Source organism: Sander lucioperca, chromosome 10 (assembly GCF_008315115.2).
Source record: "Sander lucioperca isolate FBNREF2018 chromosome 10, SLUC_FBN_1.2, whole genome shotgun sequence".
Classification (NCBI taxonomy): Eukaryota; Metazoa; Chordata; class Actinopteri; order Perciformes; family Percidae; genus Sander; species Sander lucioperca.
The window spans coordinates 29,457,553-29,481,984 of record NC_050182.1 but is presented as its reverse complement, the minus strand read 5'-3'; the positions used below and the strand labels follow the sequence as shown (position 1 = coordinate 29,481,984).

Sequence of the window (24,432 nt, the reverse complement as noted above, 5' to 3'; positions counted from 1 at the left end):
GTACTTTAAAATGGTAGACTTACAGTAAGCAAAGTAAGTGAGTAAACCTAGTTAGTTATTCTACATCACTGTGGACATGCTGTAGACTGGGCACTGCTGATAGAGCTGTGTATCCTGCCCTCTAGTGGTGGAAGGAGTCACACACAGGCTTTCTGTAAGCTATGACGTAACGACCAGAGGATTGATGAAATGCCTTTATTGCACGACATGTATCTTCCCACCTTTCAAAAATCCCAGATCTTCATCTCCATCTTCTTGTTCAGCATGACTTGTTTTCTCTGGTTTTGATGACCAATAAAGAGCTCTACAATAGATAAAGAAAAAGGAGGATATCAACTAATATGCCTTAGCTGTGTGTATCTCGACTTCACAGGAAAGATGTGCATTTATAAGTTTCTTTGATGTTTACGTCTCACATTGTACAAATGATAGATTTGTTTTACCCTAGGGAGAGGAACAGCAGCAGAAGCAAAGCAGTTAAACAGGCGGTGAGAAGCAGTGGCGAGGGGAGGAGGAGGTGGGGGCGGGGGGGCCCACCAGACGCAGGGAGTAACTGCCCTCCTGGGAGCAGAGACAGGTCGAATATCTCCTGCAGCTCTGTGTGTCCTGCCACAACCTGGGGGGTCACTTAGAGAGAGAGATGGATAGAAAGAATACATTGGAGAATTTCAACTCACAAAAGACAAAAGATAATGGTGAAGAAAAAGAGAGTACAAATTAAAAATGAATGTGTAATGAGTGAATCTTATTCCGTGCTCTTTCCATTTATTTATACTTGGACCGCCCCTTTTCCTCCAAAGTTATTCCCAATATTTTAAGTAAATATTCATCTGTTGCATCATTTTTAACACAAGGCATTCCATCTAATAATGCAAATTAAATTAAATTTTACATTATAAAAATATATGTAGGAAATTTGCATAGAGCTTTCCACAATCCTTCAAACACAACTGAAGAAGCCAAACTATTTAGTATATTTACTCCAGTAAATAAAATACTGCATCTGTATCTTCTAAGCATATTCTATCCTTTAGTGTGAAGGTGTTGTTTTGTCTTCTGGTTTCAATCACAATTTCCCATTTTTTCTCCTAAAAGTGGTGTATCTTGTTACCTGTGAGATAGTAGTATAGCCTGACAATGGAGCGTTGGCCTGAGTAGATCTCACACTGGTAGGTGCCCTGATGATGCAAGCTGGTTGAAGGGATGGAATAAAGCCTGTCCACCCCCGCAGTCACTTCTTTAAACTGATCCACCTGCTGGGTTTCCACCTGTCCAGGGGTAAATTCGTACAAATGCTGTAGAGGCAGGATTTATTTATGCTAATCTGCACAGATGCAAAAGACAGATTCAATATGACTAAAGCATTTGTGTTAAAGAAATTGAATCCAATTATTCACTTTCTTGCCGAATGTTGGATAAGAAGATTTATACCAATCTGATATCTGTACATTAAATATGAGGTTACATCCAGCAGCCAGTTAGCTTAGCTTAGCACAGCACAGCGTTACTTTTCTAAAGGTAACAAAATCCACCTACCAGCACCTCTAAAGATCACTAATTAAGACCAAGACCGGTCTTGAGTACTACAAAACTGGTGGGAGGAAGGGGAGACATGTCGTCCATCTTCACAGTCTATTGTCACAACCCCAGCATGTTCACACTTTATTTTACCTCAGGACAGAGCCAGGCTAGCGGTTTCCTCTTGCTTCCAGATGCTAAGCTAAGCTAACTGTCTTCATACCACCCAGCTACATATTTAACAGACAAACATCAATCTTCTCATCTAACTCTCGGAAAGAAAGACAAAACTTTCTCAACAACTTCTCAAAAAGTTGAACTATTCCTTTAAAGGTATTTCAATGACAATGAATGGTTCCCCATATGCCAAGCGTACCTCTTCTGCAAACCTCCAGATCACCTCCATATCGTCTGGTAAGTGAAATGGCACTTCACACCACATTTGGCTCCTGCTGTTCTCCATTGCTTTAATTTCTTTAACTAACACAAACGTATAGCCACCCACGTGCACACAGTGAGACACACACACATATGCACACACACACAGATAACATTCACAGAGGGGCAGCTCTTGAAGTCTGAGCCCTCCTTAATGATAATACTTAAACCCAGTCTCTGCGGAGTGGAGTAAAAGTGATGATATGCTAAACAGTGGCTGTGCTGTACAGGGTTGATAGGAATACCATCGTGTGTGGGAGTCAACTGTCACCTTGCATAAAGAAGCCAAGGACTTAAAGAGTACCTTGGGGGCTCTGTGCAAAATATATAATGTGTGAAAATAAAACCTTGCCTTGGTTTTTTTTTTTTTTAAATCGACTTTCTGCTAAGAGCATTTCAAGGATCAAGAGTGAGTGCATATGAAGGTAAGAATATAGTTATGTAAGGATGTGTCAAGTCTGGATTAGTGCACCTTTGAAAATTGTTATGCAACAGTAGGCCTCTGATCACTGATCCAATGTGTTGGATTATTAATACTCACCTGGACAGTCGAGCGGGAATTCACAGGAATCATACTGGCAGGTAATACAGTTGTATACTGCACCTGCACTCTGAAAACCTGATGGGTGCATGAAAGGAATTCCACGATATGTTTCTAATGACAGAAATGAAGATATTGAAGAGACAAAAAAAGACACTAACCACATGGAGGGAAGCATCCAGATACTGTAAAAACAAAATAAGGTAGTTAACTTGTATTACTAAATTATATTTTGATCAGATGAGTTGATTCAGTGCCAACATCCAGAATTATGAGTCAGTTCAACCTGACTGCTTCTTTTATTCTCCACAGTATTTGAAAGGCTGTAATAATGTAAGTAGCTTATTACAGAGATAGTACAGAGATCAGAGGGAGCTGTAATGACCTAATATGGCCCTTACTATAGATGAGAAGATGAAGGAAAAAGGGAAGAGACCATGTCTCACCTCTAGGCAGTTTGGAGGCAGCTGCGATGAAATTGTCTGCTGCTGTCTGCAACCTTTCCTCATACACGGTTTCTGATGGATGGAGGAGGAGGAGGAGGAAGACAGAAATATTTGGCTCGACACATCCTGGTGAATTGTGTGCTTTAGGGCATAATTTTGAAATCTCTCATTTCTAACTCCCCTTCGTTTCTGACCTTGCTTAATAATTCTGACGCCCTAAACACTCATTTACTTGTGCAGTTGTGTGTGTTTATCAGAGCAGGTGTTCATACCATCATTTAGCTTTTTGTCAAACTCTTTCGCCATGGGCAGGATCTCTGCATCCAAAAGTTCTTTCAGTCGTTTATCATAGCCTTCACCTGGAAGAGGGACACATATCACACAAGTATAAACCAACGTTCCTACTATATATGTAATTTTTTTTTGTTTGCCTGAAGAAAAATGATAAAACATTATAGAAAAAATTGTTTCCCGCACCCACTCTGCCAGCCTCAATTACTCTTCCATTGTTGTTAAATATGCGGTCCAGCTTCCTGAAGCAGGCGTCCACATTTCTAATATTGGGTTTAGTCAAACTGTAACCCCAACACAGGCGAAGACTGTCTTGTATATCAACAAAGCACTGATAGCAGCTTAGAGAGGTCCTAAACAGCAAACTAACACACATGAGGCACAAAACCGATGTGCACATTTTGCAGCATGAGCTTTAAACTCAAACAAAGGTTTCTGTATGTTTTTATTCAAATCCTGAGCTCATAGTGACCACACCTGAAAATTCCAAGATTTTATATATATATAAGGAGAAGAATGAGAAATTAAAGCTTTGAATATAAATTGTATGTGCATATCCCACATGAAATTAAAAATAAGATTTTGAAAGGGTCCTGCTCATGTTTCCTCAACATGCTTGGGTTTGAGAGGAGAGCATCACATCACAGACTCCCCTCTATACTTCCCTCCATTCTATTGTCTCTGGTCCCCATTTCCTGCTGCCTCAATGCACCAGTTTTACTGCAGAGCACTGAGATGGAGTGAGCCAAGGAGGGAGGCGGCGGTTGGGGGGAGAGGGGCAGATGAAGAGGGAGTCAAAGTAGAAAACGTGTTGGCAAGAAAACCCAAGACAAATATACAAAGAGTAAAAGTCTGAAAGGTGTTGTGGCGATGGCGAGTGATAGCCAAAATGAAAAATGAACAAAAGGAATACCAATAGAATATTCGGCAAGGAAAGTGCATATTTCTGTTGGAGTTTAGACATTTTTAAAATGTAGTGAAATAGTGTGAGATAAAAAGGAAATGAAGCGAGGTGGAACAAAAAGGATTGCAGGTGCCAGAGAGGACACATAAGTGACAGACAGAGGCAGAGGAGGAGGAAGAGGGAACAGGACTACAGATCAAGTCGACTGCCTCATCACATCCTGTCTCCTTCGCTTGTCTCCCATCTTCTTCATCCCCCCACCCCCTCTCCTCCCTGGTCCCTCACTCCCAGTGCATCTCCATGGCAACCAGACAGGGTGCCTAATACATGAACTTAATATATTTCCAGTGGCAGGGTGAGCTGGGTACTAATGCATTCATCTGTCTCCACACAGACAAGCCAATCAATATCAGGCAAGAGTCTGCTCCAGGACTGCCAAAGTCAGATAGCTAGTCAGACGGTCGGACGTGGAAAATCCCAAATACACGTCTGTGTTTGAGTGCACTTAATTGTCTGTTTGTACGGAGCATGTGCTGCGACAAGACAGACTCTGCTTATCATTTATAAAAACATATCTGCTCGTTCACATCTTTATACAATTTCTAGGGATTTCTAAGGAAATAATCTTCACAAGATCAATTATATTTTTTTAAGAACTGGTGCTTTGTGTAAAAACTGGGCCATTTGGCTCCGTCTAGCAAAGGATAAGTGGTGAAAATTAAAAGGAAAACTGTGAGATTACAAATATAACACCCTGTGGAGGTTTTTTGGGTGTCAGACAGAATTTATTTAATAACTTCACACATTAAAATGAGCTTTTTTTGTTGCCATATTTTATTAATATAGAGAGGTAAAAACTAGAGCAACTTTTCCAGTACAAAGCACAAAGTACAAAACATGCACATGATGCACCAATAAGATTTTTGAAGGTGACATAAATGACGGGGTCACAACCCTCGGCTGTCTTCCTACTGGCCCCCATTGAGGGCTATAACACAAAGCCAGCCAATAGGGTTGGCCCCCTGAGAGTGTCTGTGCTGCAGGAGGAGGGGTCTTCTTCTTGATCACGACAGGTAAACAAATACTGAAACAGTCCACATACTGAAGAAAAACAAAGCCGGAGACAGAAGAAAACGAGACATTGTATCATCTGAGAGTTTTCTTGTGTTTTAAACGGTTTGAGAGAACGGTGAGAAAACCAAAGGAAACATTAAAACAGATGACTTTACGGGGAGAAAAAGGTTCATTGCGTAATCTTTTTTTTTTTTTTTTTTACAAAATACTCATTTTTTGAAGGGCGTTGAAACTGAATGCAGCCCTGTTCCCGAGGACCTCACCTGTGACCTGCTTTGACCTCACAGGTTAAGGGTCTCAGGGACAGAGGGGCATACTGAGAAATTTAAAAACACACAAGGAGGGTTTAAATACGGAGCAATTTAAAGTACAAAAAAAGCATTGCGGAGATGAAGCGTATAAAAAGAAAGAACTGCAGAGTCGCTACACCGAGACAAAGACATGACCTCATCTGACATTTGGATTCTGCGGCACCCACCGGTCTCCTGGTTTGCTGCAGATCACAAGCAAACTGATCAGATCAATTAAAACATAATCATGACATATTTGTCTTTATTTCATCCACACTAATCTTTTGCCTTGCAGTGCAGCAACAAAGTAACATTTTTCACACCAATTATCTCAGCATTGCAGCAGTTGAGCACATTGTGGAGACAATTAATTTAGGAGAATTTTCAACTGTCGTTAAATATCGGGTATTTTGAACATGATTTATTAAGCTATCACTGACAAATTACAGTGTCTAATAGATTTGCTGAGCTCAGTGAGGTGAGAGGACTTAAAAAAAGTCAACTTAATATGTAAAAAAAAAACGTTAGTAGTGGAATTATAGTTGGGAACATAACACTGTTAAAGAAAAGGACATTTTAGTTCTTAATAATTTCCCTTTAATCTATGTATAACACACAAATAGCAGAATATTTGCCTAAAACGTAACTTGTGTCATAAAAAGGGATATTTATCTTTAGTTCTTTCTGAGGTTTAATTCTTCACAACGCCCTGTAAAGACAATTTACATGGAGTTACAGTCTCGACAAATTAACAGGAATTACAGTCCAAATGCCGGACTTAATATGTCACACTATGTTTTATTAGTCCAATATTAAGAGCAAGACAGGATCTGTCCTCTGACTTACCAGTTAAGATGAAATAAGAGGGAGGGCATATAAGACATAAAGCCACCTGTAAATGAAGAAAAATTACACTTTAGACAACAATATCCAACTGTAATTTTTTTTATAAACCCAAACATATCAATGTAAAACTTTCTTTATATTGTAGTGATGAAACAAAGAAAATTAATTGCGTAGAAATAGTAGAAGCCAATGCCACCCACTGGTAGACAGACAGAATGACACATGCCGACTGGGGAAGACTGAATATGTTCATATGTTGTGTAAAAGGGAAATTTGTACATTTTATGACTCATAAAATGTTGTGTTTTCAGTCGCGTAAAATACCTATCTTTGAATGTGAATAAAAGGTGCAAGGTGCCTGCGTCATGTCCTGCATCAAACTGAACTGCATTGATGCACATTATGTATTACCTACAGTACAGGTTGACTTCATGAGCTACAGGCCTCAAAGATTTCTGGAATAAGAGGTGGGTTTTTCAGATCGTCTCAGTTAATGTTGCATGTGACAGACATGGCAGCCGGCTCAGACCAGAGGGAATAGCACACATTTGTCATAACTTCACCTAGAAATGAATTATGGATTTGTCTGCGGTGGTTTGTCTGGTTGCTTTTTAGGTTTGTTTAAAATACAGTATGTCGTTATCAATAAAACAAAACTGTTAATTAATCATGCCGAATCACATAGCACAACAGAAATGGAAATTTGTGTTGAACACATTCATGATAATTGCAGCAGGTGTAAATGCACTTTGTACAGTCATAACATTTAAATTCATTGACAGTCACTAATTTCACTCATATATCTGTCAGATGTAAAAAAATAGTCATTATAGTGAGGTAAATTTCAGACTGAGATTTACAAATTATGTGTTAAGTAAAAATGAAAATTAAAACAAGGTGTGAATCAAACGTGAAACGTAGACATGACCTGTCCACAACATGCAGTCTGGACACTAATTGAAAGGCTTTTCAGCATGTGCAAACAAGGACAGGATATCACATTCATACTACAAATACTGTTAGAAGAGTGCACACATGCATACAAACACAGCAAAACATGATTGTTTCTATTACTGTCAAAGAAAAGGATGTAAAGAATTAGTGATGAAAAAGTTTCAGATAAAACAGCACGTTAGTTCTACATAAAAAAATAAACTTGCAATTAAAAAAAGAATATATATATATATATATGTAAAAAAGAAAAATCACCTTACAGTCTCTTCTTTTCTTTCCCAGTCAGAGTGAGTCTGTGTTTCCTCTGTCTCTCTCTGATGGTCTATGTCGGGGCCAGACAGCAAGCCCAGCGGCAGGTACATTACAGACAATAGTATTGATTCTATTATTCTGTTCTCCAACATCTATACAGCTGCTTACCTTTTGTCTCCGCAGGGCTGCCGTCACAAACGAAAAGAACTGCAAACAAGAAGAAAATAAAGGAGAGAGTAAAAAAGGTTGCTTCACATGCACGTTTATACATCAAACCTCCCGGTGCACATGCTATCCAACAGACGACACACTAACACACTCATTTAACCTCCGTGCTGCATTTATGGTCTCTAGTCGTCTCCCTTTGCTTTCACTGTACCTCTCTCCCTCTTTTACACTCTCTAGTCGTCATCCTTCCATCTCCCCCTTTTTCCTCTCACGTTTTTCAAGCCTCACATCTCTACTAGCCCAGTAAACCTCCCCCCCCACCAACACACACTCCAGTCTTTGAGCTACGTGTATGTGTCTGTGAACGTGTGAGAGATGGAAAGAGAGAGTGAATAAGAATGCAATGAGTGCATGCATGTGTTTGCATGTGTGTCTACAAAAGAGAGGAACAGTGTGTGTGTGTGTGTGAGAGAGAGAGAGAGAGAGAGAGAGAGAGAGAGAAAGGGAGATGGTGGGGGGAGGGAGGTAGGGTGGTGGAGAGGCTAGCAGAAAGTGGGGATGGAGGGGGAGGGGTCAGAATCTCTAATAGCATGAGAATGGAGAGAAAATATAAAGCCCTGGAGTCTCATGAACCTGAGAGCCTGACATTACTGCCTCCTCCTATGTGTACAGCAATTATACCATCATCAAATTGATTAAAGGATTTATGATGTTGCTCCAACACAACTGTAAATTACAGCCGGAGTGACATTAAACGCACTAAGTAAACCCATCGCGGAAAGCTTTGCCAATTTGAGTATGAGTCTTGATTATACAGCTTTACATCAGAGGTGGACAATGTGCAGTTTGCTGTTCAGTACAACCAAACTGATTCCAATGGAGGCTGTTTAAACACCATGAAACACTGAGGACATAAAACCTGCATGCACGTCCATGCTTTGTTGTTTGTTGCATGCATAAACAAAGAAATTGAAACAGCTCTGCATATTTAATGTTGTGTAATATTTTTAATCCTCCAATCATTTTTTATACATTTAATATCCCTGTTCGGTTGCTCAGTCAGTTCACGTCTCAAGGCAGTTTGATTCTAATATTTGTGCTACTCGCCGAGAGGACAGAGAGTTGCAGTTGTGTTCGTTGGATAACAGAATCATATGGCCCTGAGGGAAATTCAAATATGAAAGTAAATCTAATTTAGACCCACTGATTGGCCGTCTGTTCAGCGAGATGGAGCATAAACACTACACTTGATGTGTAAGCATCATTAATGGTCCTAAAGCGTTCTGACCGTGTTGTACAACAGAGAATATCACCAATGTGCCACACATTTAGGGCAAATAAGGGTGAACTGACAAAGAAAAGACATTGTTTTTGGCCTAAAGGAGTAAGCATCGACTGAGGCCTCTGAAAAAAACGGGTCACTAGTTAACACCCTCGCTAACAAATTTCAAGGTATAGAATTGAGAAAAATAGTGACAAGTAAGCACATCGATCTCTAGTGGCATTTAGTGAGAATTTTAAAAGCTCTTACTGAAAAGCAAAAACTGACAAATAACATATAATGGGAATCGATTGAGACTAACTCATCTTCACCTTCTTTCAAAAAGGCTTTCAGATGAGGCTTCTGTATCATAAATATGCAAGATGAGCATCCAACCTTTTAGAAATGTAGGTTAGAATAAAAACAGTACACTATGCATTCATAATTCCTCATGAAAATTCATGATGTACCCACATTGCCTATAGACTAGTCAGTCAAAATAGCAGCAGGTTCTTGACACAGTACAGCTGAATTTATTTTCTGCTTTGATCCTATTCTGTCCTATTCACAGCTCCAATACACTACAGGACTCTTCACATCCTCCTCCGTAGCCGCAATCATACTGTAATGCCATGCCACCTAAATTTACATAGAAACAACATGCTGAATGTGTTAACAGTATCTGCTGTGATACGTGTTCTGCACTGTCCCCTTTGCACTCAATGTAAGCTTCTGTGCAATATGTGCTTGCGCAGCACAAATATCCTATCTGATCCTGCATTAATGTCATCAAGACAAATTCCTGTACATTTACAAAACTTAGATTCTGGTGACTAGATTATAGAGTGCAGGAGTCTCTCTCCTCTGTCTGTCCTATTGCCAAAATACTACATTAAAGCACGGCTTTCTGAGACAGTGGCTATCTGGATGCCAATTTGACTTAAAAACCCAAGAAAAAGCAGCTCTCTCTGGCATGAACTGTGTCCGAACCTTAGTGACAAATGCACCGAATGTCACAGACAGGTGTGTATATGTGTATGTGCGACTGCACTCTGCAGTGCCACTGAGAGACAAAGCACTGGGAGTGCTTCACAGGGATGACATCATCAGTCTGGGATGGTGTCTGCCTTGTCTGTTTTAGGATGCTCTAGTTCTCAGTTATAATCCCGAGAGATGGGAGACGGCATCGTTTTTGGCAGCACACTCATCACACCTGTTTTATATAGAAATGTATGTGCACAAAGTCAAGAAAGGGTAAAGCGTGCTTTAAAGAGTGATGTAGGAATTAGTAGTGTGCTTCAAGGAAGCTATAATGTATATAATGGGAGAGGTTGTGGTGTTTTAATCTTGATTTCAACCTTGGAAGACATGTAGAGCAACATATGTGCATGTGGATTATATGAGAACATGCTCGTATAAAAATCTGCTGACACATATGCACAGTGTGCAGCATCTGCCACGCTGGAAAATGAGCCAAGTATAACCGGTCACTGGTATAAACTATCTTTACCACATTGATATATCAGAGGGAAAGACAGGGAGAGGATGAGGCAGGGCAGATTCCTCCCATATACATTGTCCATCCCCACACACCTTACAACTGTCAGACGTTCAGCCGTCTCTTTTGGCAGGAGAGCAGCGTTGTGGGGTGGATGATAAAGAACACTTCGATTGACAGTGCAGAATCAGCACATTTCTAATATATGCCCCCCCTTCCATAAAGGGAGGAGAGCTGGCTATAACGCACTGCAGATGGCTGCTGTCTCAACCACCAGTCTGACAAACTAAGGGAAAGGGAGGAGGAGGGATTGGGGGGTAATGAAACTGGAAAAATGTTTGTGATAGTGTGTGCTGGCGTGGATGAACAACTGCACAAAGTGGTAACATGGAAGTACAGTAATAGTAGCATGTGTGTTAAAGTACATAATCAGGCTCCTCTACCTGTTGTAACATACAGTAATACTGCACATAGAGCTCACCAATTACTGCCAAGCACAGACAGGGTGCAGTAATTTGGTGCATATTTTTTTTTAGCATCCCTTTCCTCGAAAAATGGGAATGTCAAGAGATAAAAAAAAATACAATTGCAGTTATTCCCAGAAAAAGGAAGGGTCCAAAGAAAAAGAAAAATTAAACATTAAATTATGCCCCCCTCCCCACACTAATAGTTTCTGTACAGTCCTTTATGTGACCTCAAAGTAGGACCAAAAAAAATGGAGGTTCAGCATCCTCTCTTTTTGCTGCAGTAGGAACTACTGATTGCCTGTCAAACAGCAGGTGGTCTTCCTGACAAACACGTCCACTTGCTGCAAATATTGCACACAAAATGACAGACAAGCTCATGGGTAAGTTAGAAGGACTACATGAGGACTTTGCCCAAAGAGAGGCTAGACATTGTCGCAGTGGAAAAGGACGAGTCGTGTCATTAACCAGTAGGAGATCCTCTGGCGGAGTAACAACATACTTACCTCTCTGCTGGTGGTACATTAGACGTGGCAAGGAGTGACTCCGCAGGGAAAGCTAGAAGGTTGTACAGTTATCTCCGTGCTGTTTATTATGCAAAACCATACAACCAACTACCTCACACTGCAAAGCACAGACTGTAGAGCTGCTCTCCACAAGATCTTCACCAGCAGGACGAATGTGTCTGTGAACATACTCTACGTACACACCTGTCTGGCTCCTGTCTATCCGTCAGCCGATTACCTCATGCCTCACTTCTTTGCTGTGTGAGCAATATAATCAAATTGTTAACGTCCTCACTAAATCATTTAGCGAGTTTTGAGATTGAGACATAGACTTAAAAAAAAGGGATTTACACCTTTAATTTTCTTTTGTGCATGTTTTTTTGTGCTAAATAATTACTTTTTATTCTGAGCAAATAAATGTAGATTTTTAGACATAACAAAATATCACATTTGCGTATGTGGTTATGGATAAATTGGACTTTTGTTGATCACTTTGGTGGAAAAGAGTTTGATTGATTTTGCCTGAAGAGATGCATGTTACGGTTCTACAACTTGAAAAGGGTAGCAAATCTGCACTCATGACCACTGATCACTGAGTGCTGCAAATGCCATGATGCAACAGGGATGGAGCTCCGGCTGCACAAAGGCCTGGAGGTAAGTTATGTAGAGAGTCTCAATCGTGTTTATGTAGATAGATGCCGGTGGAGGACAAACATGAGGCAGCTGACATAATCAAATGTACTGTAAGAAGGTGTATGACTGAATGGAACAAAACATGGGACACAAGTTGTGTCTTTGTCAAAACTGCTGGTCTGAAAATTGTACAACAGTGGAACAGACCTATGGAAATCCATTTCCACACATCTAAGCCTCTCATGTAGATGTGAGTACTACAAAGGATTAATTTCCTTCGTTCATTCATAGTATTTTCATTCATTTTTTAGGAGTTGTTGCCCTCTACTGGTGACTGTGCAAACTCACTCCACTCCCTTCTCTATTCTACTTCCCATCTGTGCTCTGTTCGTTCAATGCTGTCCTACCATTATAATATACAGGATGTTATACACCATGACATCCCTCCTAAACATTTAAAAATCAGCAGCTATTATTGTGTCTAATACATCCACACAATCACACACACTGCAGCATTCCATCCACATCAGCTGTCTGATTCTACTTAATAGATGACAGGTTTTCATGGGAGTGAAATGCCATTTGCTGTAACACTGACATCACGTATGCTGTCAGCTGTGATATCTAAATCTGACTTCTGCTCCACAGCCAAAATGGAATTTCCTTCACATCACGCCAAGTGAAAAAAACTAAAACTTCTTTCAATCTGCGGATCCTCTCTCTGTAGGAATCGTAACTGTTGCACGCTACAGTACCATGTTTGCTGGCACAATGCTACATTCCAACAGCTACAAGCCAGGAGTGTTACGTTACCCTGAGCACAGATACAGATGTAACTGGGGCAAGATGATATGCTATGTAAATGCCAAAGATTTTCAGCAGACCCTTAACAAAAATAAATATATATATTAACAAGTGCTATCAACATAAAGGTGATTTTAGAATTGCAAATGTGTACTTTAAACATCTTCTGAGTCTGCAACACTGACAAAAGAGAGCAGTATGTGGGAGCGCTGCAGTCTCTGCATGAAAACGCTGCTTGGCATGTGGGATTTAAGGAATCCATCTTCCAACAAAGACACATTACGATACAGGAGTTCAGATTATAGGCCGCACCTATCTTTCTTCAGACCTTGTGTTGAACTGTGCACAGTCCATGAGAAAAGAGACAAAGAGGAAGAAACTAGATAGCTGACAACCTTTTGGCCTATCAGGCAACATGCTGCTGTAACTGTAAAAATGTTGCCAGGGGAATTTGTTTCCCCATTTTCTCCTTCCCTCTTTTTTGGTATGTGTTTAGGGTCCTAATTGTTCTCCGTCTGCTGCTCCCAGTCTTTCACTTTCCTATTCCAAAGTGCCCCCCCCCTCTCCTCTCCTCCTCTATACTCACTCAACCTTTTCTCTGCTCCAGCCCTCATGGGTCCCCATTTCCAGCCTCTTACCCTTTTAACCACCCTGTCTTCACCCCCCTCCTGCCTCCTCTATCTACACATGCTGGCCAGTGTTTTTTCATGCCCACAGACTCTACTTTATATTCGTCTGCAATATTTTCATAGTCATATCGTGCAGAAATGCAGTGTAATTGTGCCAATGTCAGCTATCCTCTCTCTCTTGCTCACTCCATCCTTAAGCAGGCCTGTCTGAGTGTCTAAACAGCAAAGGACTACTCCACCATGACAAACATTTGGGGTGATTCATAAATGGGGCATTTCAGTTCAAGTTTTAAATCCCTCTCAAAGTTATATCTCATACTCATCATTATTCACATACAGCGACACACACATTGGGATATTACTTAATGGTTATAGTCTTTAACAGGCAAGTAAAAAATTCACAGATTCATTGGTCAGCACAACAAGATAATTTTGCCTTCAATGCTTTTATACAGCATGCAATCAAAATTATTCTCAAGGTTGAATGTAAAGTACCAGCTGATTTTCAACACGTGTCAAAGCTGCCCAGTTTCTATATCGAATACCTGTGTATCACCTTTGTCATTGCCTTTCATTGGAATACAACATCTCTGAATGAGGGTATCATCGCCGTAATGTTGCACGTTTGTAATCTTAGAGGGTAACACTTTGATCTGCTGAAATATGCATGTGTTTTTCCCCAGGTGAGAGCAATGCTCCATCCTACACTAATCTGCTTTGGCTGACGCCAGCTTCACATAACAAGATGGCAAAATGAATGTTGCCATGGGAACCCTTTGCCTGGCAACCCCAACACCCTGGCAACTAGCCAAACTGTTGCTATGGCACAGCTGCCAATCTACATATGCTGGGATTGGTGTGCATTTCGTAGCTCCACCCTTTCAAAGTTTCCAATCAAATGCATGATGGAAGAATATATCTTAAGTTTTAAAGCAGTGTTTGTGTGTGTATGTTTGTGTAGGTGTTTGTGTGTAATGGTGGTATCTGGTGAGAACAAACGGGTTGGCCTCTTATGCCACATAAAGCAGCTCAGAAGCAATGACATCCTACTTTGAAATGTGGTTGTGGCTTAAAAAATAAATCATTCTATTTTGTAAAATCTCATTTTAAATAAGTCAGAAATTAGATTGGGATCTTAGCATTTGGTCAGAGCATCACGGTATCTTGATAATTATTTTGTATTAAACTAACTGAGCAAGCATTATTGAAATTTTGGACAATCATGATTACATAACTTTTAATTACCTTGTGAAACCCTTTCTTGCCAAATCATTCAAGGACAAATACTCCACTTAAAAAGGCCTCAAGCTCATTTTAGTTATCCCAATCTATTATGCTCGAGGGCTTAAATTCAACTAATTCTAATTCAATTAAAAAAGTCAACAAATGTATACGTGTGTTTGCATTTTTGCTGGCCTAGTCCTTTGTCTTACAGCCTTTCAAAAAGTAAATTGAGATAACAAATACGTTTTGTGAGCAAGGACACTGAGCTACTATTGTATATGTTCAGATTCTGTCAGTGCAGGATTTGTTTTAGTGGATTTTTCCCCTCATGGCATTCTGACACAGCCAAAGGTTTAAATCGTTGAATTATCTCCCAATATTCCATTTGTGTGTATACCAAACAGGGACAACACAGATAAACATGGTTGCAGGAAGAAAAAAATGCAACAGATATGTATGTATATAATGTATAGACCATCTAGCTGAAACTAATTATGTTGAAACATTTAAACAAAGGGATACAATATAATAAATAAAGCAGACTCTGCATGTGTTTATGCATTGTACATGTGACTAACAGGTGCTAGAGTGTGTGTGTGTGTGTGTGTGTGTGTGTGTGTGTGTGTTTACAGTATGTATGCGCACATGTGACAAATAGATCCATTCAAAAACGCATTCAATTATTGTCTGAGCCATTATTTCCCCTGTGCATTGAAAAGTTTACATTTAATTTAAGTTTACAGTTAAGGGATAGCCATGCAGAATACTGAACCCAGGATTCAGGAAGAACAGACGGATTGAACGATTGAGGGTTAAGCGAAAAGATAAATGGAAATGGATAATGAAAATTAGTAGATAGATGGATAAGTGATATATAGAAATATTGTTACCTTGAGATCACTGCCTTGTCAAAGTGCACCAGGTGTTCCTCAGACATGAAGCGGAGGCCTACTGAAACACACACAGAGGTTAGAAGGGTACAAGCTGGCCTCGTGAATAGAAAGACTGTTTAACCAAGAGGTCACAGGTTCAGCTTCTGGAACAGCTGAAGTATCACCAGACAAGGCCATGAAAAGCTACCGACTTACTGGTGAGCTGAAGAGAAAGAACAGCTCCAAAATATAACGTGCATGGCCACTTAGGGAATCATTTTAAACCGGAAAATAATATACAGCGTTTCATTTTAATCTTTTCATCTTTAAAACACACACACACACATGTTGATGTCGGTTTTTAGTTATAAGGAATGTAAAGGATCTAAGTAAGGTATCCACCAAAGCAGAGCAGGGTTCATCATTGAATACATAAGGATGAGGGTGTTTAAATCTTGATATCTAAAAGCAATCTCAATGCACACATGCGTTCTGCAGTGTGGACAAAGCAATGCACCAGCTTCGAGAGCTAAGCCTCCTGCTCCGGTTTGATAAATATAACTTCAAAAGAAGCAGCCAAACAGCTTTAGCTGGCCCACTGCACAATGAGCATAATAACTCCCCACCCCCTGGGAGCTCCAGCCTAGTTCATTTACCCTTGCAGAGCGCTGCCATGTCTGTATGTGCACGTGTCTTTGTTTCACTGCGAGCCTCTCGGAGGCTCCCCACCTCCTGCTCTGTACAAAGCGGATGTATAGAGGAACCTTTTGGACCTCATTTTTTACAGAGGAAATGCATTCCCCCCTCCCTCTCCTCCCTTCTATTTGCCCCTCACATGTAATGCCTGATTGACCACAGCACCCCTCAAAGAGGTCAAAGGGCAGACAAAACAGTCTGGTGTCATGGTAACCTGTGTGCCACCAACCAGAATGGTAAGGGGAAAAGCAGGGGGGTCCAATGTGTCAGTTAAACCTTTGAGAATGCTGCCTTGTGTTTAGGCTAATGTGTGTACATATATACACACACACACACACACACACACACACACACACACACACACATATATATATATATACATAATGCACCTGCACTGATAACAACCCTCCTATTTTGCACTCCAGAATAATCAAGCCAAATCTCCCTGTGCAATGCAGTTAAGAGTGGTGCCTATCAGAGTATCAGATGGCGCACATGCTAATGTGCATTTGCTGTTGCTGCACGTGCATGCGCTTGCCAATGTGTATCGTTTGTGTGGACGGAAGACACTCCTGTGTAAAAGGTTCTTTGTGACCGCTCGATGCAGTGGCAGTGTTTGCATGATGGGGGAGGGGCTTTAACGGATAAATGGGAAGTAAATGCATTCAGATCAATACTACGCTGAGAGAGGGTGAGGGGGTTTGAAAAGAGAGAGTGGAAGGTGGTGAGTAGAGAGGGAGGGGCCACAGAGGGTCTGATTAATCATTCCTGTGTTGATATTGACTTTCTGTTAAAGGGGGTGAGTCAGACTCTGAATAATGCGTTTGTGTGTGTGTGTGTGTGTGTGTGTGTGTGTGTGTGTGTGTGTGTGTGTGTGTGTGTGAGAGCACAAAGTCATCAATTACAGTCCTAGACTTCACTAAGGTTTAGGACTGCAGCCGGTTTAGTCGTGCAGCGACTACCTTTTTCATTCCCAGTGTGTGTACTTACAACTTTTAGGTAGTTAGTTTGCATATTCAGCGCAACAACCGTGAAAGATTTAATTATTCATGTTTTGTAAAAAGAGCTAATATGTTGTTCCAGTTTGAACAGGAACAGGGAGTCGAACAGGAAATCCCCTGTGAGGAGTTAATGAGGAGCTGACGACTGAACAGACACAACAGAGAGGGAGAGAGGGAGCGAGGCTGCTTGAGGTGGAGGAGGGGAAATGCTTCCCTGACACCTGACCCTCTGGCTGTGACCTTGTTCATTGTCTGAGAGGGCAACGAGTGGACACACCTGAGGACTGGCCACGTGTAAGCACATACACACACAATATTTGAATCGATACTTTGCAGCTAATTCTTTTAAATCAAACAGTCTCAGCAATGCTCTGCCCAATCCACACCAAAACCCCCAATTAAATAAATAAAACTGACATAATTAGTTTTCAATTATAACAGCATGACACCAACGTCAGACATTGCCACAGGCAGTATTTTCCTCTAATTACGAACCTTTTAAAAACAGCTACTTGTCAGAGGACGGAGGGCCAAGCTAACTGAATGAAACCCCCATTCAGTGTTACCTTGAACTTGAACAATGAGTCTGGTGTTTGTGCTGGGGCCACTTCCTGACCTTTCCATCCCACTGTGGAAGCAACCAGCCGCAGTCTCTCCTTTCATCTTACAGATGCGACCCTGACGACCCACAATGACCAAAGAACAGCCGGTAACTACAGGTTTTACTTCCACTACTGACTTCGGAATATTTGACTTGTAGCGGTTTGTTTGCTGTGATATCTTATATACTGATGTATAATGTTTATATGACATCACTTCAACCAGCTGAATTTGTATTGCTTAGGAGCTGTCAAGGTGACTGTTGGTGGCCTGAACCCTGAGGTTCATTTTCTAATGATTCACTGAGCAGACAGACATACACAAATGATTCCTCCTCCTTTCTTTTTTTGTCCTCCCATCGCTTCAGCATTATAGCGTTCCCTCCTCCCTCAGATGCTTTGGCACTGGATTTTTCACCCACTTGTCTCTACGTCGCAGACTGCCTGTTTCTTTACGCCTTCATCTTTCTTTTCCCCTCTTTCTTTACACCATACCCACCTCTCCTCCTCTCTGTCTGGCACCAGAGAGTTGGCACACTCGAGGGTGTCGCTGTGTGACGCGGGCAGCTGACACTTTCAGCGCCACTGCAGAGCATGTGTATCACTGCAAAGCATAATGGAAAGCCTTGTGAATGCCATCAATATGTTGTCAGAGAAGAAGTTGTGACACTTTCAACCACTTGAACTTATATACTTTTTAGGGATACAGCAGGTTAGGGTTAGTTAGCTAAGATTATTTGCATTTCTTATTCAGTTAGTTAATTAGTTTTTGTAATTGTTTTAGCTTTAAAAATGGCAAAAAATTATTTGTCTGAGAAACAGTCCACAACTCAAAGATCAACACCACTCTCCTGTCCGTATACCAAATATGATAATTTATCTACCAACGCATAAAGTTCACTAATTAACACATATTTGTTTAATTAGTAAAAAAATGTGCTGATAGGCATATTTTATTAGTTTCAGACAGAGCCAGGTTAGCAGTTTCCACATTTATAGTCTTTTTGCTAAGCTAAGCTAACCGGCTGCTGGCTATAATGTTATACTTAACTGACAGATATGAGAGTGGTATCGATCCGCTCATTCGTAAAGAAAGCAAATTATGTGTACTTCCCAAAATGTTGAACTATCCCTTTAAGACTAGCTGTATCAGCTTAAATTGAGATGTCAATTTTACTTAGGCTTTGCCTTGAGACATATTTCAAAAACAAATCTTGACAAGGATGGATTTCCTGTCTCTGTGATTCTTGTCCTGGTTTTACCTGATCGAGACAGCTAAGTGAAAATCTCAACATCTGATATGACACTGAAGACGAAGTGCGATTGTATGGGTGGGTGGTGACTATTTCCTGGTCCACAGTTGAACTACCTCATGAGAAGTTATGAATAGACAATGCCTGATGACATCAACAAAGCCCATTCCTCAGGAACCTGCCCCATAAAACATACATGACTGACGTGCTGAAGAGGACACAGTGCAGCAGCAGAGAGCTGTGCCAGAATCATTACACTCACACAGTTTCACTATCTCTCGCTTTTTACTCAACCCCCAACTCCTGAGGCTCTTTAGATGTCTGTGAGACATCTAAAGAGCCTGAGAGGAGAGATGGTGAGGATCAAAACTTTGAGACAGAACACAGAAGAAAAAGGTGAGAAAGAAGGAAGGAACGTGCGATAAAGATGGAGATCAAATGTAGAGGGAGACGGAAGAGACAGACATGAGGGAAGAGGGGAAGGAGATGGTTTGGCGAAGTAAGAGGCAACGCTGAGACCTACTAATGCAGAACTGAGGAATTCTGACTGCTGACTCCAAACACATTCCTACAGCCTGCAAATATTAACCCCCACCTCACCACCTCTGCCTCCATCTGAATGCACGAGGCAGCCACCTGGGGCCTCCATGAGGAAACTATTCACTGATATCAACTCAGTCACTGGAAGAGATTCTTACACTGCATTTATACAAATATTCAATGTCTAGCTGTGAGAAATTATATAGAAGTATGTGATCTGGGAAAAATTTAAGGACTTTTGAATGTCAACCATTCGAATTTCAGTGTAAAACCGTTTTGTTTACCGCTCAACTGATAATGAATTATATTAATTATTAATTATTTTTTTATATTACTTTTGTAGAGTATTTTGGCCTTTAATTAATAATGTGTCACATGCAGACAAGAATTTGAACTGGGGACACAGCAGTTTATGTGGTATGTCTTAGCTCCGAGGCCACCTTGATGCTCTGATACTGGATGTCAGGCCAATACCAATACTGAAAGTTTTAAGTTTAATAAATGATATTTCTGCTAATTTTGTCACATAAAACTCAGAACTTAAACAGATATTTTTTTTTGTTTTTTGAGCATCACTCATTTGTTAAGGATTGTGACAAAAGATATGTGATGATCAAGCAGGACATTTTGTAGTTTAACTCAATTAACTTGAACTTGTCAGTAATCACTGGTGGATAACCTGTGAAATGGTGACATATTTCTGTATTGCACCTTCGTGTTACTAATTGGCTGACATATACGCTGATACCAATATATCTGTGATACGCTAATACTGACCAATATGTCAGCTAGGTAGCTCTACTTCAAATAATCTCCCAGTGCTGTGTGAAGTACATAGTGAGATATATATCAAGCATAGGTGTGTAAAATAACAGCATGAAGACACTATTCTTTAGTAGTGGAAGAAGTATTTAGATCTTCTACTTTAGTAAAAGTTGCAATACCTCACTTTAAAAATACGCTGTTACAAGATATTATGGAAGTATTTGTGACAAAATATCCTATTTTCTAATCTATGTATCAAAAGTAAAATGCCTTGTTATGCAGAATGGCCCTTTTGTTTGTTTATTTTATAATATTGGATTATTTTTGTTCATGTATAAACAATGAAGGAACGTGTTAATGTAATTGGTCCAGGTGGAGCTAATTTTAAGTATTTTATGTACCATTAAGTAGTTTAATCTAAAGCAATGCATAATGTTACAAGATAATCAGATGTGCTTTAAGTAATTAGTAACTACAGCTGTCAGATAATGTAGTGGAGTAAAAAGTATTTTCTATACCTCAGAGATAAAATCATCGGCAGTAAATAATTATTTCACACTATCAGCAACATCGCCAAGCAACTGACAAATCAACATGCACCTCCTGCAACTGGAACAAAATACAAGAACTATACATCAGTCAGAGATTTAAACTGGCAAAACATTGTGCTATGTGCGACAGAGAGAGACATTATCAGCACTAGTAGTAGAAAAGCCCTATGGATATCCAGATGGAGCTCTCTCAGCTTCAGCCCCGTTTCAGCCCCCATGTCCTAGAGAAGGCCGACAAACACTGATGCAACTGGAACACTGAGTCTGGGGGGAATAGCTCTCACTCAGACCGTGAGAGAGCGTTAGTACATCCACAGCGGCCACATGGTGCAGCGCTTTCTCTTCACGCCAGACCCTGCTGCCTGGTGTGTGTGGTCCTTTTCCCGTCTCTTTCACACCAGAGCTACATAATTGATAGCAAAGGCCGAGTTATGTTTTATAAAGTGAAACACATTAATGGCTTCCTCCGCACTCTAAAGTTTAGATATGCTGGGATCAGTAAGTGGTGGCCTCGGGTTGAAGAGGTTTTAAATAACCAATGCATTCATTGTCGGTACAAAAAGCCAGGGTAATCCATTATTTCGGCCAAAGTATTGAGTATTGTTATAGAAAAGCTGTGCTTTGGAGATGCCTCGAATACTCATACTTTAAGTGTTATGATATGATAGATTGTCTTAATGCCACAAGAGCAATCAATGGCCTTCATTCAATAAAATGTTTCTTATTCTTTTTTCAATTTGTGAATAATTAATTAAAAGAAAGACGTTTAATATTTGATTCATGAAATGTTCACAACCCACCAATTTAAATAGGTGGCGTATTACATTTGACCTTAAATTTTAAGTTCCTTTCAAGGCATTTGTCATTAGCATAAGACAATATCCAAATAATCACATGCAAACTATCAGCGGGCTATCTCCTAGACAATAGGGCTGCAACTAACGATTATTTTCATCGTCGATTAATCTGTTGATTACTTTTTCGATAAATCGATTAGTTGTTTGGTTTATAAAAAGTCAGTAAATGGGTGAAAAATATCGATCAGTGTTTTCCAAAGCCCAAGATGATGTCCTCAAATGTCTTGTTTTAGCCACAGATCAAAGATATTAAGTTTACTGTCATAGAAGAGTGAAGAAACTAGAAAATATTCTTATTTATGAATCTGGAATCACAGAATTTTCAAACCGATTATATAAATAGTTTGCGATTAATTAAACAGCAAAAAAAATTAAACATTTGTAGAAGTTTTTTTATTAAAGTAGTTTGATACCAAAAGAAAATCTGTCAGCTGTCATCTGTATTTGGGCCACAGGAGACAGACAGACTCTAATCTGCTGAACTGGATACATAACTGTAGTGAATACACTTTTAGTCGTGCAGGCTGAAGTGCAACATTGAGCTCATTGAGCAAAATGCACGCACCATCACAATATCACCTATTAAGTCAATGTCATCTGTTCTATTTGTTTCATTTGGCCAAACAGTCTTGACAATAAAATGTATACCTTTTGCGTTTTAATTACTTTACTTGCACTTTATTTGCTACTGTAAATATTTCTCCCCATGGAGACTGAGGAGGAATGACTACTCCTGAATAGCATCAGAAATGAATAAGGAGTTGATGGTGTACTTGAATTTAACTGGTGAAAGTGATTTCATTAGCCATTTCAACTTTAAGACTCCATGTTAAGTCCAATGAGCAACTAAGAATATTTGTATTTGACCATGGATACTATCATAACATCTGAAATAATTATTTTTTTTTTTTAACTAGTTCAACCAAAAAACTAAAATATAACAAATATACGTTTCACTGTCCTTCTGTGCTAGCTGGCCTTTGCTTAACCCCATCAGTGGATGCAAAACAGCCACAAATCATCAAGATAATCTGAGACTTTGGACCTAGTATTAGATTTCGAGTTAAACCCGCATTCAGACGCAACTATCACAACTACCATCACCAAGACTACCATCATCCCGCAGTCACCCTCTGATCCACCGACCAGGGAAACAATTTCTGCCCTCTGCTAAATGGCGCACCCTGGCAGAGATATAATTGGGGTGTCTTTGTGAGTTTGTTTGCATGCAGTCACGGGTACAGAGACTAAGAGCTCATATCAGGCCTCCATGGAGATGGAAAAGGCTTGTTAAGAGCATCGATTGACTGAGAATATATCAAAAGGCCTCAAGCGAGCGCACATTTAGGGGACAACAGTAACTTGTCGATATTAAACAATGGAGGCAGAACTGAGAACAAACAGGACGGCGAGGATGACGTGAGAGCTGCATGGGCACAAAGCATAAAAGGTATTCAGAGAGCTAAGTTAAGTGTTAGTGGACGTAGTGAGAGATTCAGTTGAGGGACACATACTGAGACAACAAACAGTAAGGGGAAGTAGTGGGTGGGACGTATCAGTTCCAGAGTAGAGAGGATGATGACCAAATAATTAAAATACTTTGTCATCTTAACAGTTTTCATTCAGCTGAAACTAAGCTGAAGCTAGGCAGAAAACATTCACTCTCTAACAGAATACTCTGTACATACCTACAAAGACAGTGATCGACACACAATAATGGCACAAAAGTGAGTGCCCCGACCCCGTTCTTCCTTCCCCTTCGTCCTCACAACTGAGGGCAACTGGGCCCTGAGTCTTTTAGAGCGCTTTCAACAAATATACCTATCCTGTCAAGCAAATACAGGAGATAAAGGCATGGCTGAGTTATGGGAGAAGCGTGGAGATGGGGAAAATGTTTCAGCGAGAGTGGGAGGAAGGAAAATGACTTTATGTACACAAACCAACAGAAACCATAGCAGGAGATAACAAAAAACAAGAAAAGACAGAAATAATGTGTACGCCATTACTTTTCTTTCTAAATAACAGCTCTAGATGGATATAACACAATGTAAGAGAATTAAAGCTTATGCTGCATAGGTCAGCCCTTTTTTTTTTACCTTTTCCCACGTTTCTTTCACGATTCCAACTTGATTCCTCCTCTCCGTCCCCTCTTCCTCACTCTGGAGTTAGTGATTTCCCTCTTGACTTGCATCTCTATTTCACTCCAGTCTTGTCGCATTTTATCTGCCATTGCCTCATCTCCCCTCCCTTAGACACCATTTCTCTTCACCCCTCAACGCTCTGGACTTTGAAGGGAAACATGCCTTGTGGACAAAGGATATCAACGCCGTGAGGAAAAGTACAATATTAGTACTTTTCGTCACGACGTTGTGCTGGAGCTGTGCAGAACCGGTTCCACCGTGTGCTATACAGGGAGGACAAACACACAAAAGTCTCAGTGGTGCAGAGAGAGGTGAGAAAATGCAAGAGAAGGAGGGAGAAGGCATCAGTCATTGTGTGTGTTTCTGTGTGTGTGTGTGTGTGTGTGTGTGTGTGTGTGTGTGTGTGTGTGTGTGTG

General features: G+C 40.3%; 1 protein-coding gene across 6 annotated transcripts; it reads right to left on the bottom strand.

The window, feature by feature from the left end:
- Window positions 1-181: 181 nt before the first annotated feature.
- Window positions 182-24,432, bottom strand: LOC116049315 (sperm acrosome membrane-associated protein 6). 6 transcript variants are annotated; one of them, XM_031298851.2, is made up of 12 exons: window positions 23,972-24,432; window positions 7,723-7,761; window positions 7,558-7,624; window positions 6,349-6,394; window positions 3,216-3,302; window positions 2,944-3,015; window positions 2,659-2,682; window positions 2,498-2,575; window positions 1,895-1,998; window positions 1,112-1,268; window positions 444-627; window positions 182-304 (listed from the first exon to the last, which is right to left on the bottom strand). In XM_031298851.2, the coding sequence occupies exons 5-12, from the start codon at window positions 3,247-3,249 to the stop codon at window positions 196-198; spliced, it is 762 nt and encodes a 253-aa protein (XP_031154711.1). In that variant the 5' UTR covers window positions 3,250-3,302; window positions 6,349-6,394; window positions 7,558-7,624; window positions 7,723-7,761; window positions 23,972-24,432; the 3' UTR covers window positions 182-195. The 6 variants fall into 6 exon arrangements, with proteins under 6 accessions (XP_031154711.1, XP_031154710.1, XP_031154714.1 ...); XM_031298850.2 differs by lacking the exon at window positions 7,558-7,624; XM_031298854.2 differs by lacking the exons at window positions 7,723-7,761; window positions 23,972-24,432 and having other exon boundaries at window positions 7,558-7,714.

What these genes read in the sequence shown, in the direction of transcription:
- LOC116049315 (XM_031298848.2), bottom strand. Translation starts at nt 3,634, where the DNA reads ATGTGCACATCGGTTTTGTGCCTCATGTGTGTTAGTTTGCTGTTTAGG. An exon ending in TCTGGAGGTTTGCAGAAGAG is followed by an intron (nt 1,269 to 1,894) that starts GTACGCTTGGCA and finishes ACCCCTGGACAG; the next exon opens with GTGGAAACCCAGCAGGTGGA. An exon ending in GCTATACTACTATCTCACAG is followed by an intron (nt 628 to 1,111) that starts GTAACAAGATAC and finishes TCTCTCTCTAAG; the next exon opens with TGACCCCCCAGGTTGTGGCA.